Genomic DNA, 21,155 nt, shown 5'->3' on the forward strand with positions numbered 1-21,155 from the left:
TGTCTAAGTTCTCTCGAACTCTTGAAAAATTGTGCCGTTTATAAGAATTGAGAACTTAGGTTTAGTAACACAAGTTTCGATTCACCTCCTCTATTTTACTCCAAAACCCATCTTTTTGAGGAGAGAAAAGAGAAAATCTTAACTCACATGATCAAAAAAGCTTTTTCGATATCAAGTTTACAAAGGCAACCCGTCCTCTTTCTTTTAGTAATAGAGTCAATGCACTCATTTGCGATGAGAGAAGCGTCAATGATCTCTTTCTATCTTGTACGAACACCATCTAGTTAGGAGAAATGAGTTCTAGCAAAAGAACTTTGAGTCTATTAGCTAAAGTTTTCGTCAATATTTTATAGAAGTTCGGCACAAGGCTAATAGGTCTAAAGTGCTTGAATTCTTTGGTCCTTTGAATCTTCCTAACAAGGACAATAAAACTAGAATTCCAACATTTCTCAAAGGAAGCCGTAGCATGAAAGTGCTTGAACGAGCTCAAATAGTCCTCCTTAATAAATTCCCAAGACTCTTTAATAAAAGCGATTGTGTATCCATCCGGGCCAGGTGATTTATCTCCATCACAACTTGTAATAGCTTTCCAAATCTCTTCAATTGTAAAATCCTGTTCGATAGAGGACTTTTGTTGCTCGCTATTTTTTTAAAGTCGTTTCCTCCCAAAATCGGTCTCTCGCAAATTGGCTCTGTGAGAAGATTCTCATAGAAAGAGAAAATGGAATCCCAAATGGAGTTTGTCTCGACAATCTCAATCCCGTTCACCTTAAGGATAAATATCTGGTTATATTTTCTTTGATAGTTTACAAAGTTGTGTAAAAACCTGCTATTAAAATCCCCCTCCTTAAGCCATTTACACTGTGATTTTTGTCTTGCATTATCTTCTTCCCATTTATAAAGAAAGTCAAGTTTTTCCATTAGGGTGCATCTTTTAGAGGTTTCCGTTTCAGTCAGATCTGGTTCTTCTTCCAACCTGTCAATGATATCAACCTCTTGAGAAACGTTAGTAATGTTAGAACGAAGAGATTCAAAGTTAACTTGTCTCCATTCTTTAATGAAATTTTTAAGATTTTTAAGTTTAAAAGAAAGGATAGATGATGGTCTCCCCTCAACCGGTGAGTGATCCACCCACTACTTCCCCACTTCCGACACAAAATTATGATCCGAGAGAAAGCGTTTTCAAATCTAAAAGGTGGTTTAGGCTGAGAGGTTTGGCTGCAGTTTAGGAAAAGGGGTTTGTCTTGTTCTTGCATATTAGCTTGTCGGATGATAAAGGTTCTCCCATTCCGAGTTGTAAAGAAATCTATCGATGTGAGACATACTTCCATTGTTGCTATCACTTTTCTTAGTAAATTTGACACCCTCAAGAATATGATCAATTAGAAACTATTCATCGATAAATGTGTTGAATAAGTCCATCTTTATTGTGAAACTACTTGAGTTTTTTCAATCGCTTGGAGCCCTAACTAGGTTGAAATTGCTACAAAACACCAAGGTATAGGCCATTTATTTTGTAAATCATATAGCTCCTAGATAAAAGTAGTTTTCTTATTATAGTCGACATGGCCATAAACAACACTGAATGCCCAGATACTCCCTTTGGTGATGCATTTGAACTTGATGAATATTGAAAATTCCCCAAAAATCGTTTTTTCTGCTTGAAAGAGATCTGTGTTCCAAAGAATAAGGATTTCTCCCGAATGTCCATTAGCATTTAGATTTTCCCATTTAAAATTTTTCCTTCTAGTTAAGCCGGTAAGGAGGTTTTCCTTGATATTCGAGACCATTGTTTCTTGGAGAGCAATAATTTCGCAATTACAAGAGTTAATGAAAAAGAAATCAGAACTTCTTTTTCTGGGATTATTCAAACCCCTCACATTCCATGATATTATTTTGCTTTAACATAAATAATTAGGTTGATTGAGATTCCGGAATCATCATTTCAGATGATGCTTGGGCGGTAATGATCGTGTTAGTTGCCTCTACAGGGATCATAATTTTCTTATCGTAATCAAATATGTAAATTCATTCCTTACACGTTTGTTTTAGGGTATTTGAAGCCTTCGATCCACTATCTATGTCTTCAATGTGAATTGTATTTGCGAAACTCATCATATCTTCAAAGTCTCCTTCGAATTCGTTGTCAGTACTTTTCTGTGAATTGTTAACATCGGGTGTTGTCGTCCGCACTGGACAAGTTACTTTAGGGGTATTCAATACTGAAGGGGGTATTGTGGTAAAAAATGAGGGGAAATGCATTTAGGTTGGAAATATAGTTGAGGGGGAAATATAGTTGAGTAGTTTTGAGGAAGAAATGTAGTTGGATGGTTTTGAGGGAGAAATGTAGTTGGATGGTTTTGAGGTTGGATAAATAGTTTGCGATAAAGGGGTTCAAGGGGTGAGTTTGTGAGAATGGAAAAAAGTGAGGGAAATTTTGTGGTAGAAATTATGGATGAGGGTATGATTGGAATGGGTGGGGTTGGATGATGGTAGGGTTAATGTTGACTGATGGGGGCTGACGTGCCGGTGAGTTTGGAATTGTGTTAAGGTGTATGTTGGATGATTTGTTATGCTTACGTCTTCTCATGTAGGAAATTGCGGGGATTTTATATTGATTGGGATTTAGGTCGAGAATAGATTGAGCCATATAAATAGGTTGTGGTGAAAGATGTGGTTGTGCGTTTGTTATATCAAGAGAAGGTAGAGAGTTGAATTTGTTAAATGTGGGGATAAAGGGTGTGTGGGAAGTGGTTTGTGTTTGTGATGTTTTAGTTTCAGATTTTATCGGTGGTGGTTGACTAATTAGGTGTTGGGGGATAATTTGGCTCGGGAGGATGTTTGGGATAGAAATTTTATTGTGGGTCGCGTTTGCGTGATTCATTAGTGGATTTTCTCTGTTCTACCATGCTTGCTGGACCTTGGCGGCGCTAGACCTCTATCCATAATTGACTGTTGGAGATGATTCTGACCAAACCGGGAGATCAAAGATAAGGCCTCTATCTTAATCCGAGCAGGAATCAATTGTCATGAGTTGTCGACCTTTATTCTGGCCTATTGTAGGTTGGTTTTAGCCAATGTTGTTGTATCGATTTCCAGCAAGCCACCGCAAGAGTTATTGATCTTTGTGATTGTTTCAGAATTCCATAAATAGACTGGTAGACCGACAAAATGAATCCAGGAGGATTTCAATTTTTTGGGGGTCGGACAATAGAAATCCCAGATTATGCTAGCAACCTTAACTATATCACTATTGCTAGCAAATGTGAATAAGTGAAATGAGTCGCAAAGATCCCTCAATCGGAAGGACCTCTACAGCCTAAGATTGAAGATCTTCTATAGTGAGGTTAACCCTGTTCTAGGGTTCGTAGAGAGCCACATGGCTTGACTCGAGGGAGACGTTGGAAAACTTATACTTCTCTAGAACAAAATCTTTACGACTGAAAACATATTGTTTTATACTTTCTATAATTATGTTGTGAAATGAGCCCTCTACATCGAGAGGAATGATGATCTGAAATGTGTTGTCACCATCACGCTTGATTCCGCAAAAGTGGCATTGTCTATTCGAGCCGACCCATACTGATGTGTCTGTTTTTATCTACGAATCTTCCCATTTTGTGGAAGCGATATTGAGGTTTTTACTTTTTTGGACCACTTCGTCAAAAGTCTTGCATTAGTAAGGCTTAGGCGAATGCTTCGAGGGCAGCGTGAACCCTTCCCGGTACATATGATAGATATTTTGTCGTTATTACTTTCTTCTAGCTCAATGATTTTGTCACCAAATCTAATGGAATGACGCCATCGTCCAATTGAAGATCCTTTAAGAATCTCCAAATAAGAGAAATCCTCTCACTTGGGAACCAACGGAGGGGGATGAAGATTTTCTGAGGGTTTCAATGTTGGGGTGTGGGTTAAAGTTAAGGTTAGGGTTAGGATTGGGGTGGATAGCTTAATTAGGATTAGGGTGTGTAGCCGGCTTAGGGTCAGGATTAGGGTGGACAACCGAATTAGGATTATGGTGGACGATTGATTTAGGGTTAGGATTATGGTGGACGGTTGATTTAGGATTTGGTGTAGAGGTTGTAGTTGGGGTATGTTCAAGTTAGTTAGGTTGTAGGTATGGAACATGGAAGCTAGGAAATTGTTTGGGGTGGAACGACCGGCGGCGGCGACGGCGGCGAGAGAGAGGATTCATCAAACTTATTATATTATATATATATATATATATTATTTAATCATTAATTTTTATATTATATATATTTAGAAGAGATTTAATAATTATATAAATATAAAATATTAATAATAAATAATAAATAATATATATATATATAAATATAGATATAGATAAAATAAATAATATATATATATATATATTTAAAAGAGATTTAATAATTATATAAATATAAATATTAATAATAAATAATATATATAATATTATATATATAAACAATTTAATAATTATATATAAAAAATAATGATTTAATATAATATATATAAAATAATGATTTAATATAATATATATAAAATAATATCTGAAGCTTGATTAACATGAGTACTATAGGTATAGGTGATTTTTTTAAAAGTTGAAGGGCAATAATAATTAAAATACCACTCAGATAATTTGGAAAAAAAAATCAGGACACGTAGTCAAATTCAATTTGATAACAAGGATCCAAGTGAAATTCTATAAAATCACAACAGAATATTTATCATTTTTTATTTTCTAAAATAAACTCATATTATACTATTCTCAAATAAACTAGGCTATATTGTTACAACGTTAAAATATAAAATATTATTAGCTAGTTGGTTAAAGAGTGGTATTTGTTTTGTTAGATTGCGAGTAAAACCATACCTATAACATTTTTAATTTTATTTTTAACCGTTTTAAGTTTATGGGCGGGTCAACCCACAATTCGACCCAAATATCCATTTACTCTCACATATATATCCAAATTAACCACTGCTCTCGATTCGGCAATCCGGACACTTTCAAAATTAAGCATCATTATATATATATATATATATATATATATATATATATATATATATATATATATATATATATATATATATATATATATATATATATATATATATATATTAGTTAGTTAAAAAGTTGAACTTATATTGTTATAACGGTCCGCGTTCATCAAATTTGGTGTTGAATTTTAAATATAAAATCTTATTAGCCTAGTTGCTTAAAGATTTGTACTTATTTTTGTTAGGTTGCGAGTTCGAACCGTATCTATAGTATTTTTAATTTTATTTTTAACCGTTTTAAGTTTATGAGCGGGTCAACCCAAAATCTGACCCAAGTATCCATTTTACTCTCACATATATATCCAAATTAACTACAACTCTCGATCCGGCAATCCAGACACTTTCAAAATTAAGCATCATTATATATATATATATATATATATATATATATATATATATATATATATATATTAGTTAGTTAAAAAGTTGAACTTATATTGTTACAACGTTCCGCGTTCATCAAATTTGGTGTTGAATTTAAAATATAAAATGTTATTAGCCTAGTTGGTTAAAGAGTTGTACTTGTTTTGTTAGGTTGCGAGTTTGAACCATACCTATAGTATTTTTAATTTTATTTTTAACCGTTTTAAGTTTATGGGCGGGTCAACCCACAATCCGACCCAAGTATCCATTTACTCTCACATATATATCCAAATTAATCACAGCTCTCGACCCGGCAATCCGGACATTTTCAAAATTAAGCATCATTATATATATATATATAAGTTATCTTAATCATTTAAAATTGTGAAACATTTTAAAATAAACTTTCAATTTCACTATCTTGTTCTCAACTTTCAAAGAAATTTAAATAACGAAGAGTTTATTGTCCAGAGAATATAATCTAGAATTATTTGAAAAACAAAACTGTTTCAGATTTTACATTCATTCATTCGGTATGAGTCTGTTTCATTGTGAAACAAATGAACATCAGACTGAGCAAAAAAACATGATACAAGCGCATAAACTTATAATAATACAACATTATTATATAATAGTACTAGAAGTATTTCTCCTTGTTCCTAAGAATCTAAAACAACTCATCTCCCTCAGTATTAGATATACTATAAAACCAAGATAAGCACTTGTAAATACCCCTATAACAGATCCAAATAACCAACCACTCACTTCAGACATGATAAAATCCACCAAAAGATAGCCATTTATAGCAACCACCAATCCAGTCACTAGCCACGAGATCAACTGTCAATGAACAAAAAATATGGTTGGTTTCATAAAAAAAAAACAATTTTAAAATTGATAATTATAAGATTGAAACCTGTAAGAAAGGACCAATTCTGAAAACACCCATGACCTCCTCTTTAGATACCAACCAGAGTAGAGGAAGAAGAGCAAAAGGGATTTGAATTGATTGAAGAACATTAAGCCATTCATTTAGAACATCCAATGTATCTTCAGAAGAATCAAATATTAAAGCAACAATCATTGTTGGTATGATAGCAAAACTTCTGGTTATCAATGCCCTTAACCATTTCTTCAATCTTAGATTCAGAAATCCACCCATTATGAATTGACCTGCGTAAGTTCCTGTTATGGTGCTACTCTGACCAGCTGCTAATAACCCAATACCCCAAATGTAAAGAATTGGAAGAAGATGTTTTCCTCCTCCATACTTCTTTTCAAGAAGCTGACCCGCGTTTACTAAACCAATGTTGTTTGCTTCTTCTGTCCCGTAAAATGCTTTGGCGAAAACAGTGGTGACTAGTAGATTGATTATGAATGAAATTGAAAGTGCAGCTGTTGATTCTATGGAGTAATATCTAATGGCTTCTTTCACACGACCAACTCTTTGATTATCGATGTTTCTTGATTGTACCAGGGCAGAATGTAAGAACACATTGTGTGGCATTATAATACAACCCACTACACCCACAGCTTGATGAATTGTCTTTGAACTCAGTTTTGGTATCAAAATTCCTATTCAAGAAAAATCAAATTAACAATCTACAGATAAAGGGTTTGTAATTGTTTCAATTGAATGATTTATTATATATACCTAGAAGAAGTTCTTTCCCATCTGGTTTTGTTTCGCCAAACATCCATGCGAATGTTACTCCCATTGTTCCTATTAGAACAGCAAAAACAGCTTCTAGCTTTCTAACACCATAATTCTCCAACAGCAAGAAGATGAAACTGAAGAAACAGTGAACAAAACATAAAAAGGGGATTCTTTTTTCAAAATCAAGACTGATAAAATTGTGGGTTTGATTTAATTTACCAATCAGATGCTGTAATAACAACGCCAGCCCAAAGAGGAATCATTCCATTACTCAAGATTTTAATAGCAATTGCACTTCCAATTACTTCTTGAATATCAGACCCAATCAAAGCAAATTCAGCCATAATCCACAAAGTTAACCTCGCCCATCTTGGATATTCCTCACGGCAAAGCTCCGCCAAGTGCCGGCCGGTGGCGACACCTAGTCTGGCGGAGAGAAGCTGAACAAGAAGACCCATTGCTGTAGCCCATAATAGTAACCATAAAAGAGAATAACCAGCAATTGCACCTGACTGAAGATCTCCTTCTAGGTTTCCGGGATCAAGAAAAGCTATACTCATTAAGAAACCAGGTCCTGTAAAAAGCCATAACTTTCTCCACGAAAATGGCGGTGTTTTGATACCATCGTCGTCTTCTTCGTCAGATGTGCCAATGATATTGATCTGTTCAGACGAATCAAATGCTCTCTCGTCTAGCGAATCTTGATCAGCGTTTTCCGGCGATCGGCCGGTGAGTAAATGCTGGTATTCCGAGTATAAAGTCATGTTTTTTTTTAAGAAATCTTAGCCGTGAGACTTGTAGAGTTGGTAGAAGGACAATCCTTTCATTTATAGATTTTTTTTCGGGGAGGATAAGGTGCTGTTTGGTTTGGAATATAATTAAGGGAAAATATGGGAATTAACACGTTGTAACGGGAAGGTAAAGATTTGATGCCATATCAGCTCCAACGTGGAGGATTTAGTGCCATGTCATAGAGATAGGGAGAAAAAACATGTGCCAGCTCGTGTTGGACACGTGGAGGGTTAAGGTTTTCGTGCGGCTGCTAAATGACAACAGTTCTGCCATGCTCTTGGGCATGCTTTTACAGTTTTGTTTATCCTACATAAATAATTAATTAACTGTTTTTTTTTAAAATATATGGTATTAAGTGTTTGTTCAATTTCATAATAAAAAATAATTTAATCGGTTTTATTATATATTAATATATTTTATTTTATTTTATCAAAAAAATATTCTTAATTCTTTTTACTGGAATGATCAAAGAATTTGTTCTAAATTTGAATTTATTTAAAAAAGATTAATTGCTGTAATTTTGAAAAGGTGAATTTTATTTTATTTTGTTTTTGTTAAAAGTATTTAAAGATATTAATCTATATTGATAATAAATTTGTTTTAAAGAAATAAAAGATTATCTTATATTTTGATTAATAAATTAAATAATATAATTTATAAAAAATTGATAAAATGATAATTAATTATAATTATATTAAAAAAAAAAAAAAAAAAGTAAGGATTTGGTGTCAGTGACTCAGTGTTATGGGATCACAGCAATCAATTAATGAACCCGTTCTTATTTTTCCCGTGACCCATTTGTTTTTATTTAAATGAAATTTTGAATATTTAAATAATAAAATTCAATTTATAAAATGATATTATCTAAATATACATTTATATGCTATAAATATAAATTCAAAAATATATTTTTTTGAATATACATTAAATTTAATTTAGATGGGAAATATCAAATATGACATAAAGTGCTTACAGATTAAGTAAACTATATGCTATAAATATAATTTAATTGTTGTTAATATGGTTAAATATTTGATTGCTATAATTTATTATTAATTATAAATTTTTAATAATATAAATCTTATTTAATATAAAGTATAAGTTATATCAAAGATAATTTATAAATATATTTAAGCTGTGCAAAAAAAAAACCAGAAAATTAATAACTCACTGAATCGATAATTTATCGGTTTCATTTTACCGGTTTATTGGTTAACCGGTTTTAACGGTTACGATTAACCGATTTTTTACCAGTTAAACGGTTCGATTTTCGATTGAACTATTTTTCTAGTGGTTTAACCGGTAAACCGGTAAAAAATTAATCATATATATTTATATTAGTTATTTTTGTAAATATTAAATATATTAATATTTAATAATATATATATATATGTTAATTTTTCTTTTAATTTTAAATTATAATTTATATAAAATTATTTTAAATAAAATCTAATTTAATTTACATGACTATTAGTTTAAAAATGAATGTTTTTGAAATGTATTATAGTGTTAGAATAATATAATATATTATAAAATATTTTTAAATATATCTATGAAATATTATTATAATATATTATATTATATTATAACAATAATATAATATATTATAATATAGATAAAAATGGAGAATAACATAAAAGTACGATGCAAACAAGGATTTTGAAAAATAAAATCATTTAACAAGTTTAACACTTAATTTAAAAAATTGAATTATCGGTTCACGGTTAAATCGGTTAACCGACTGATACTAGCCGAAACTAATGGTTTCAAAACCGGTAAAATCGATATTAATCCTGGTTGGTTAACCGGTTTATAAAATAAGAGGTAAAATCGGACTTAACCGAAACCGATTAACCGACCGGAACACCCCTACTTAGGCATTGTTTAGATGGACATTATTTAAATAATCTTGTTTGATTATTAAAAGTTATTTTATTCGTGAAAAAACTAAAAAATATTAATATTTAACAAATATATATATATATATATATTTTGTTTAAAAGAATATGTACAAATAAACTGATATATATATATATATATATATATATATATATATATATTATTTTGATTTTATTATTATATCATTATATGTTATTGTATCATCGATACTTTGATAATTTTTAATTGATAAGACTTTTACAGTTTTATATAATTCTCTATATATAAAATAATGCTGAAAAAGTGTCCGTTGAGTCGAAAGTTGTGATTAATTTGAATATATATGTGAGAATATATTGATACTTGGGTCGGATTGTAGGTTGACTTGTCCATAAACTTCAAACGTTTAAAAATAACATTAAAAATATTATATGTATGCTTTAAACTTACAATTTAACAAAACAATTACACCTCTCTAACCAACTCGTCTAATAAGACTTTATATAAACGTAGAACATTTTAATAATATAAGTTCAACTTTTTAACTAACTTTTTTAACTAACTAATATATATAATGATGCCTAAATTTCAAAGTGTCCAGATTGTCGGGTCGAGAGATGTGGTAAATTTTGATATATTTGTGAGAGTAAATGGATATTTGGGTCGAATTATGGGTTGACCCGTCCATAAACTTTAAATGGTTAAAAATAATAAAAATGATATATTTATGTTTTGAATTTACAACCTAACAAAACTATTTAACCAATTGTGATTGTCATGTGGTTTGCCGAGAGATAATAGGCCGATATCAATTGAAAATGATTTAAAAAATATGAATAAAATATTTAATTGACCAAAATGTGAGGTGACAATGATAAATGTTAAAAAATATAAATCAAATATTTGATTGAGCAAAGTGAAAGTGTAAGGTCACGAGATGAGAGATTCATTCGGAAAAAAATATGTGAGAAAATAAGTTGTTTTACCGAAGTGAATAAAATTTGAAATGAGATTGTTTTATTTTTTATTTTAATATATTATTCGTGATTTATTAAGAATTTAAAAAATCGAATTTATATTATTATTATTATTATTTTTTATTTTTTATTTTTTTATCTGTGTATATCGCACGAGAATTTTCCTAATAGTTATTAATTGTGAAAAAAATTATTGTTGAAATTGTTTAAACCTAACAACCCTCTCTACTCACCAAACAGGCGTAAAAAATTAAATAAGTAACTGACAAAATATTTATTCATATATTCTTTCAATGTAGGGAATAGGGGTGCAATGAATCAAATTAATATTCTTATATATATATATAGTCGTCACTAACACAAACTATCAACTCAATAACTTTGATCTTCAATAAAAAATAATAATATTGTATACAGAGTATATTCCAATCATAACTTATATTCACACACAATAATACACCTCATTTTCTTTGTATACACTAAATAGACGTGACACGCTAACCATGGTCTTAATATATCGTAAGTAAATAATATTAGAAATCTTGTTTTCAAATAAATTACAGAAATATATATAAAATGATATACAAATAAATGAAACAAATAAAATATATGAAGAACGAAATCACCGATTGAGATGTTAATTCGAGGCATGTGTTAGACACATTTCCCTTAAAACAGTTCCATCGGCTCCCGTTTGTGCTGGAGCTTATCGTTGATGGCTTTCTCCTAGGGTACAACGAATCCAGTAGTGATTCTGCACTGAAATCACTACTCGTCGAGTTTGATCAGTGTACCCGAACTATCACCGGGTTTCAACGGAAAATATCGAACGAATAACTCGAAGAACACTCACAAAATAAGAAGAGGACTTTTGGAATTCTAGAGTGAGAAAAATTAAGGATGAAGTGATGTGTATTTTTTGTCCATTGGATGGTGTGGGATAGAATGACTATTTAGATTGTTGAAATAATAAACAGTTAATTAAATCATCAATTGATCCAACAGTTGACACTGCTTGCCTCTTCATTTGCCTTAATATTTCTTCTTAATGAAAGGTAATTGTTTACCAAAATTAATGAAGACATTTATTTTGCAATACTCACGTTACATGATTTTTTAATCTGTTAATAATAATAACAATTAATAATAACAACAAACTCATGTAAGTCACACTACAAATTAACAACATTTTGTTAATTGGTCATCAAGGCATTTTAATTAATTAAAATTAATTAATTCAAACATTTAGATCAAATTTCACCCTTTAAAATTTGATGGAATAACCCTCATAAGAGGGTTATTACCACTTTTAGCACACCATTTATAATTTTTTTGATTTTTGACCTTTTGCCAAGGCAAAAAGTCACTTTTGCCCTTTAATTAAAAATAAAAATAAAAAATTGAAATGTCAGTGCCTTTCAGTTTCTTGTCCCCCATTTCCCTCCTCTCCACCAACCGTCCTTCCTTCATCAACTTTCCCCATTCTCATCAAGGTTCTTCATCATCAACGCTTCCTTCATCATCAACGGGGTCCTTCCTTCATCATCAACGTCCTTCATCAACAAAACCGGAACGTCTTCAACATTTAGGTAAGACGCTACCTTCGTCGTTTTATTGCGAAAATGGATGAATGTTTAAGGTTTCGTCGTTTAGAGTCTAGGATGTAGGTTAGGTCATGGAATAATGGTTTTAGAGCTTGACTGATTTGTTTTACAGTGAAATATACATCCGACGAAGGTGACGAAGGCGACAGTGCATATGTCGCAGGCGACGATGCATTTCCCGCATGCGACAGATGCTTCTCCCGCCTGCGACAGATGCATCTCCTGCCTGCGACAGATGCATCGTCGCCTGCGATAGATGCATTTTCCTCCTTGCATTTTTCTCCTTGCAATTAACACTGACTGGTCATTGTCACTAACTTCTGTGAATTTTTATCAATTGCAGATCACATGAATGTTGGTGTTTTTCTCCTCTTTGATGGAGACTGGAAAACTGATGATTGTGGGGTTAGTTCTTTTGTCTCAAGTTCGTGTCGTGGTGTGAATGTACCCCGAAATGCTACATATGAAGAGTTAGCTTCAATTGTCTATAATTCTATTGGTGTGGACAAACTAAGATATGACTTAGTGTTCAAGGTAAAGTATAATATGTTAATGATGAATTCTCCTCCTGCAACAATCATTGGAGATAGCGATGTGGCGTTCTATTTACAAGAACTCTCGTCTTCACTGCCCAATCATCGCGCCCCGCTATGTGTCTCCTTAGTAGAGAAGTCAATACCTTCAACTCTACAAAGTAAAAGACCAGAAAATGACATATTTGAGCAGCAAAATATCTTACCAAGGCATGGAGATGTATGTGAGAAACGCGATGTATTTGAGCAGCAAGATGTATTCCCAAGGCAACAAGATGTATCTGAGCAGCAAGATGTGTTTGAGCAGCGAGATATATTTGAGCAGCAAGATGTTTTTGAGCAGAGAGATGTATGTGAGGAGCAAGATGTTTTTGAGCAGGAAAATGTCTTCCCAAGTCAACCAAGCACTTCCCATGTTAGGAATACATTCAGCCATACTGAGGGAACCAAGCACTTCTCATATGAACCACTCGAGATCGAAACGTCTGCTCCATTAATTGAAAATTCATTGGAAGTGGGTACGTTTTTTGATAACAAAAAAGAAATACAATTGAGGTTGCATAGACATGCGATGTCTAATCACTTTGTCCTTAAAGTGGTGAAGTCAAAAAAAATTTTGGTTTGTAAAATGTATGGCTGAGAACTGCAAGTGGAAATTGCGTGCTAAGAAAGGAAAATTCTCGGAGATGTTTGAGATCAGAAAATTTGTAAAAGAACACACATGCTCAATTTTGACGAGACAAGACAATGTGAGGCAAGCACCATCATGGGTAATTGCGGAGTGTATCAAACGTAAATACATGGACCATCACCATGACCACATGCCTAAAAAAATAATGGAAGACATGCATACAAGTTATGGGTTAACTTTGACATATAATAAGGCTTGGAGGTCAAGGGAAAAGGCCTTAATGGCGGTGCGGGGAACTGTGGAGGATTCCTATGGTGAATTGTCATCCTACCTGTTCATGTTGCAGAAGAAGAACCCAGGTACCATAACTGACATCCAGACGGATGAGGAAGGACACTTCAGGTATATGTTCATGTCTCTAGGGGTTTCAATTAGGGGTTTCATAGGATGTTGTCGTCCTGTATTGTGCATCGATGCCAGCTTCCTTTAGCACAAAGTTGGAGGTCAACTACTGGTTGCGATAACATTGGATGCGAACGAGCAACTATATCCTGTTGCTTTTGGTATCGTTGATTCAGAGAATAATAACTCTTGGACATATTTCATGCAACAACTAAGGTTGGCAATTGGATCAGTCCCCGATCTCGTCTTCATATCCGATAGACACCCAAGTATTGCCAACGCCTTGTCCGCAGTTTTTCCAGAAGCACATCACGGTGCATGCACATAACACATCAAAATGAATATAATGGCCAAATTTCAAACTGATAACTGCCATGTTGAGTTTGATTTAGCTTCTCGCGCATACATCGAGTCCACATTTTAGAAGCATTTTGACAAGATCAGAACTAAAGACCCTAGGATTGCTCAATATTTGGAACAAATTGGAGTGGAGAGATGGAGTCGTGTTTTTCCCCGGTTCGCGATACAATCAAATGACAAGTAATTACACTGAGAGTTTTAATAGTCAGTGCAGAGAAGCTAGGAAATATCCCATAACAACATTAGCTGACTATTTAAGATTCACAATACAAGATTGGTTTTATCATAGAAGAGAAAAATCAACCAACTACAGCGAACATTTATCTCCATATTATGAAAAGTTATTACGTGAGGAAGGCGAAAATGCTAGATTCTACAGCGTTTATCCACTTAATCGATTTCAGTTCCATGTGCATGACGGTGAATTTGATTTTCAAGTTGACTTCAAGGGTCGAACTTGTACTTGTAGGGTATTTGATGTATCCGATCTTCCTTGTACGCATGCCCTGGCTGCTGCCCGTTTCCGGAAATCGGTTCCATATGAGTTGTGCGCAAGGTTAGAGAATTTATGTTCCATAAGTTATGTTCAATTTATGTTATGTTGAATTTATGTTATTTTCAATTTATGTTATCACTGTATAATTTTTCAGGTTTTACTCAACCGAATCGTGGTGCATGGCTTATACGGAGACATGTTATCCAGTTTTTCATCATAATGAAGCTTGGGACGTTCCCGAACATATCAAGAAACGAGTTTGCCTAAAACCCCCCGTGAAGATTAAGAAAGGACGACCAACAACAAAACGTAGTTCATCACAAGGTGAGGTTCGTAAAGAACGGAGACGGTGCGGCTCATGTGGCGGTCTAGGTCATAACAGAGCAACATGCTCAGTAGTGATGCCTGCACCATCTACTGCAAGACCTTCACAATCAAGTGCCCAATCTACACAACCTTCACAATCAAGTGCCCAATATTTGGCATGAAACTGTTTTAGTATTTTGATCAAACTGTTTTTGTATGTACATCAAACTGTTTTAGGGTTTTGATCAAACTGTTTTTGTATGTACATCAAACTGTTTTAGGGTTTTGATCAAAGTGTTTTTGTATTTTGATCATCTGTTGTTAAGTGTTGTCATCTGTTGTCAAAGAGAAATAGCAGGATTGCAGGAATGTAGGAATGCATCTGTCGCAGGCGACGGTGCATCTGTCGCAGGCGACGGTTCATCTGTCATAGGCGACGGTTCGTCTGTCGCAGGCGACGGTGCATCTGTCGCAGGCGACAATACTTAATCACCTGCGAAAGATGCACCGTCGTCTGCGACAGATGCACCGTCGCCTGCGACAGATGCACCGTCGCCTGCGACAGATGCACCGTCGCCTGCGATAGATGCATTTCATTTATGTCATGTGCTTAATTATATATATACTACATTATATTTATATTACATTATATAACCCATTTGCATTCAAAATAATACAAATGCAAACTAAATTACATTCAAAAATAAATACATATGGTTTACATTCAAAAATATACATAGCTAAATTATGTCCATTTTCTATGGTTCTATTATATGGTGGAATAACCTAACTGCCCATTTTTGTCTCCAAAAAACCATGTTTTCTGTTGTCACAACTGATATATCCAATTTGGCAATAAGGTACTCCATATACATGATTGTAAAAAGACCACAGTCTCCACTCTTCGTGCACTTGGGGACTCTTGGGTGTGGTATTACAACATATGACATTCCTTCCAAACTGAACTTAGGATACTTGATCCTGTCAAACTCGGTCGTTCCAAATAGAAACATATATGGAATCATTTCACATAGTGGTTTCATGAACTTGTCATACTGATTCTTTTTGATAAATCCTTGTTCGCAGTCATAAACATTGATGCACCAATCTTGTAGTTGCACCTCACATAGGACCCAATACTTCATATTCAGATTCATAGGAAAATATACCTTATCTACAATCATCCAAGAAGTCATAAATTTTCCTTCATCACCCCTGAAATATTCTATCAAGTCATCGTCGAATTGGTATGTTTGTGGATTTTTGGAGAACTTTGAATAACGTAACGACAACCTCGTAGAGACATTACAGTCACATATTGAGAAATCCATCGGTTGATAAGTCTTGGGGAAATTGGCAACCCTTTTTTTAAGAATGTAACATGTTGCATCTATCTCCTGCGACAGAATCGAGAAAATGAAGTGAGCACAGAGCATCAAATGAATTAAGCACAGAACATCAAATGAATTAAGCACAGAATTGCATCTGTCGCAGGCGACGGTGCACCTGTCGCAGGCGACAGTGCATCTGTCGCAGACGACAATACTTAATCGCCTGCGACAGATGCACTGTCGCCTGCGACAGATGCAATTCCTGCTATTTCTCTTTGTCCTGATGTTAATACAGTACCCAAAAAACAGTTTCAACAACAAAAACTTACGTGATCATGTAGCCAATTCTGAGGCCTCAACATTCTGTTAAACAAATCTCGACCAATATAGAAAAGAACAAGATTTATCTTGTCTTCATCCTCCAGCTTCAGCCATTGTTTTAACTCATCCAACAGTTCACTATCATAATCTAAAAGAGGATTGACAGTTACTGGATCAATGAGTTTAAAGGATTTTCCATTAGGATCTGTGTAGTTCCCCAATTGTGTGGACCTCTTCTTTCTCCAAAAACTCTGTCCCTGAAAACTTGTTGGAGTCAATACCAATACATCATCATCCTTCTTCTCTCCCAACTCAGCCTCTTTATCCATATTTTTTCCCAACTCAACCTCTCCATCCTTCTTCTTTCCCAACTCAGCCTCATCATCCTTCTTCTTTCCCAACTCAGCCTCTTCATCCATCTTCCTTTTCTTGCCCAACTGTTGCAACCTATTTTTGGTCAAAACAACCTTCCTCTTCTTCTTCGTGGCCAATTCATTCTTTCCCAACTCAGCATATTTATCAACAAGATCAACATCAACATCAGCATCATCTTTGTTTTCATTCTCCTCAGCTTCTTTGTTGATCTCCAAACCATCAACAACAGCATCATCTTTATTTTCATCATTATCAACAACAGCTTCTTTATTGATCTTCAAACCATCAACAAAAGCATCATCTTTGTTTTGATTATCATCAACAACAACTTCTTTGTTGATCTCTAAACCATCAACAACAGCAGAATCTTTGTTTTCATGAACAACAACTTCTGTGTTAATCTCCAAACCATCAACAACATCGTCCTCCAACCCAACATCATGAGCATCATTGTGTTCATCAACAACATCATCATCTTTGTGTTCATCATTCTCATCATTGTTTATCATCTCCAACCCATCAGCAACATCATTCTCATCATTGTTTATCATCTCCAACCCATCGGCAACATCATTCTCATCAGATTCTTTGTTGAGATCCAACCCATCAACAACATCTTCTTTCTCATTCAACCAATCAACAACATCATTCATATCAGCAGCATCTTCTTTTTCATTCAGCAGATCATCAACATCATCATTCTCATCAGCAACATCTTTGTTCATCTCCAAATCCTTCTCCACTAAATCATCATCAGCAGCAACATCTTTCTTTTGTTGTTTTATTTCACCCAATAATTGGATTATGTGATTGAACATAACCCGTTGATCCTCTTTCATTACCTTCATTTCAGTTTTCAGCTCCTTCACATCTCTTGTCAACTCCTTCACATCCCTTTTTAGCTCATCAAACTTGACATCATTCTCTTCTTTAGTCACCTGATTGTCTTGGCTAGTTGGAGAATTGTCTTCTTTCTTTTGAGGACTCGTTGCTGAAGGGACATGGCTAGATTCACGACTAGTAGACCGAGAGCTGTCTTGGCTAGATTCATCACTAAATGACTTCTCGGTCCTCTTGGCTAGTGTGATTTTAATTAGTTTTCTCCTCTTGGGCGTCGGTTTGGGAGTACTGCCATCTTCATTCTTTCTCTTCCTACCATCCACTTCAAATAAATCATCATAAATGTAATCTCCCACAGTAGTTTCTCTTCTCCTCCTCAGACTCATTAATTTTGTTAAACACATTGCATTTGAAAATGGCATTGGATACCTCTTGGCTAGTGTTGGTGTTGCTTCTGGAGGCTGTAAAAAGTAATATCCTTGGGCATATTTGTTTTTCCTCGATCATATCCGCAAATTTGGGGACAAATGTCTTCATAACCAAATATGTCCAAACTTGGAAGGCTATGGCGAACCCACTAATAGTATAAGCAACATCACAGTTCCTCTTGTAGGTTTCCTTCTTCTCCACATATAGTTGCCGAAGATGTTTCATGTCCTTGTCAATACCCTTCAAGGTTGAATTGAATGATACCTTTCCCCACGGAAATTGAAGGAACATTTCCATATCCTCCACCATGCTGAAGATCTTCAAACATACCCTCTTCCTATTATCAGATCCAAAAAGACACTGGTAAATAAGGTTGATGAGCCCAAGCTTCCATGCATCCTCCTTCTCAGAGTATTTGAGGAAAACAGTTTGAACTTGTCACTCTAACAACTGTTTTGCCACCAAAGTATTTATGGACTAGGGGTGGACATTCTTCAGCGTGCCAGTTTTCAATCACATGAAATCTTCCAAAATTTAGGCCTGTTACCAAGGCATATTCCTTCATGCCCCAGTACAGCTGCTGACTATTGACTAAGAAAGTTATTCCCTTCGAATTGGAGCTGCTTTTCCTGATCAACATCTGGTGGATTATTGTTCCTGAGAAAATGACAGTCTGGGCTTTCAATAGATACTGAAATTGACTCTTCATAGCCCTTTCCATAAGACCAAAGTGATTAAACTTGTCCTTGGTCTTTAACAAGCAGGTGCAAGTAGATTTCCATAAAACACGTCCAGGAAAGTTCTCAATTACCGTTTTATTTTTGCATTTGGTTGGTGCCATCTGCAAACAAACAATAAGTCAGAATAATGAAAGTAAATACCACTTATTTAAAGGAAATAAGACATCTGTCGCAGGCGACGGTGCATCTGTCGCAGACGACGGTGCATCTGTCGCAGACGACGGTGCATCTGTCGCAGACGACGGTGCATCTGTCGCAGGCGACGATGCATCTGTCATAGGCGAATAGTATATTCTGCCTGCGACAGATGCACTGTCGCCTGCGACAGATGCACCGTCGCCTGCGACAGATGCACAGTCGACTGCAAAAATGCATCGTCGTCATCGACAGTCTGCAACAGCCTTCGACAGAAGTATTTTAAACCCAAAACTAAACCTAAACAATAAACCTAAACAATAAACCCTACCTAAACCTAAACCCATACCTAAACCTAAACAATACCCTAAACCATTCCTTCATTATAGCATGCATGGATATAAAACGGAGAACTAGGATAGAAATGGGGAAGATAAACTCACCTTCGTCGTTCTGGAGTTGTGATTCTCGTCGGGGGCTCTTGTTTGTCGTCGGGGGCTCGTCGGGGTTCAGGGGAGAGGACGTCGTCGATGTTTCGGGGGCTTTTCGTCGTCGTCGTCTTCGGGCTTGATCGGTCGTCTTCGGGAGAGGAAAGGGAGGTTGGAAACGAGAGAGAGGGAGGGAAAGGAGAAGGGGGGGACAGGGAAACGAAACGACGGGGAGAATAGAAAATCAATTTTTTTTAATTAAAGGGCAAAAGTGACCTTTTTCCTTGGCAAAAGGTCAAAAATGAAAAAATTATAAAAGGTATGCTAAAAGTGGTAATAACCCTCTTATGAGGGTTATTCCATCAAATTTCCCTTTAATTCACGTTTGAATTTCATGTGAATTTGATTTAATTTTATTATCCACATTCTAATTTCTATTCATTAATAGAATTTATAAAATTAGTTTAAAAATTCCAACAAATAATAACATATATCATATTTTTTTCAACTCCAAATACTACATATTATTTAAATAATATATTTTAAATTAAACCATGAACTCTTGGAAAGACAGTTTATTATTCTAACAGGTTTATATAAGTAAAAATAATATTTTGAAAATATAATTATTTTAATAAAAGTACTAAGAAAATGTATTAATATATAATAATAATATATATTTTAAAAAATATAAATTATTTTAATTAATAAATCAAATAATATATTTGTTTCAAATAAAATAATATTTAATTATAATTACAAAAATTAAAAAAAAACAAATCTTTTCGAGATAGTGTATAAAATTCTAAACCAACTATTATCTTTTTCTTGATATGTTAACATGATCCTATTTTGTAACCTAGAAGATAGCGCTGTCAATTTTAACCCGATACGAAAACACGATTCAACCGAACACGAAAAAATTAAGTTATAGTTATGTATTTCGTGTTCGTCGACCCGTTTAACCTGATTAATAAATATCTCATGACCTAAATGACCCAAAATAAATTTGTCAATTTGTTTATAATTTTGTTTAGTAGGGTTTTGTATTTATATATTTATATTTCTTACTCACTTATTCCTTTTCATTTATAGAATTTTATGTAAACGAATTTATGATTTAGTTTAATGTTCTTTTATGTTATATATATTTAATTAAAGAATAACTAGCATGACACCCCACAGTAATGTCCTCTACTTAAACTCAAAGCACTTTCAGATAAAATCGAACCCGTGACTTTTTGATCTCTTAAGCCGATTCTTACCCATGAGCTACATTGGTGAGTTATGTTATCTATATATATAATGATGCTTAATTTTTCAAAGTGTCTGGATTGTCGGGTCGAGAGATGTGATTAATTTGGAAATATATGTGAGAGTAAATAGATACTTGAGTCCGATTGTTCCTTTGTGTAGTGACAATGCCCATATATGGGATTAATGGTGAGTGCTTGTTTGATGGTAATATTGGGATATTTTCATTCACACAATATGTACAAGCTCAAAGAAAA

At 34.0% G+C, this 21,155-nt stretch overlaps 1 protein-coding gene across 1 annotated transcript; it reads right to left on the reverse strand.

The window, feature by feature from the left end:
- Positions 1-5,903: 5,903 nt before the first annotated feature.
- LOC124921026 (metal transporter Nramp2-like) lies at positions 5,904-7,852 on the reverse strand. The gene is made up of 4 exons (XM_047461625.1): positions 7,286-7,852; positions 7,064-7,200; positions 6,326-6,984; positions 5,904-6,249 (listed from the first exon to the last, which is right to left on the reverse strand). The coding sequence occupies exons 1-4, from the start codon at positions 7,828-7,830 to the stop codon at positions 6,034-6,036; spliced, it is 1,557 nt and encodes a 518-aa protein (XP_047317581.1). The 5' UTR covers positions 7,831-7,852; the 3' UTR covers positions 5,904-6,033.
- Positions 7,853-21,155: the final 13,303 nt, after the last annotated feature.

The sequence above is a fragment of the Impatiens glandulifera genome, chromosome 1, assembly GCF_907164915.1.
Source record: "Impatiens glandulifera chromosome 1, dImpGla2.1, whole genome shotgun sequence".
Lineage (NCBI taxonomy): Eukaryota > Viridiplantae > Streptophyta > Magnoliopsida > Ericales > Balsaminaceae > Impatiens > Impatiens glandulifera.

Excerpts from the sequence above, each read along its gene's own strand:
- LOC124921026 (XM_047461625.1), bottom strand. The coding sequence starts at position 7,830 with ATGACTTTATACTCGGAATACCAGCATTTACTCACCGGCCGATCGCCG. Across the intron at positions 7,201-7,285 it reads GTTATTACAGCATCTGATTG|TTTCATCTTCTTGCTGTTGG; the intron begins GTAAATTAAATC and ends CTGTTTCTTCAG. Across the intron at positions 6,250-6,325 it reads GAATTGGTCCTTTCTTACAG|TTGATCTCGTGGCTAGTGAC; the intron begins GTTTCAATCTTA and ends GTTCATTGACAG.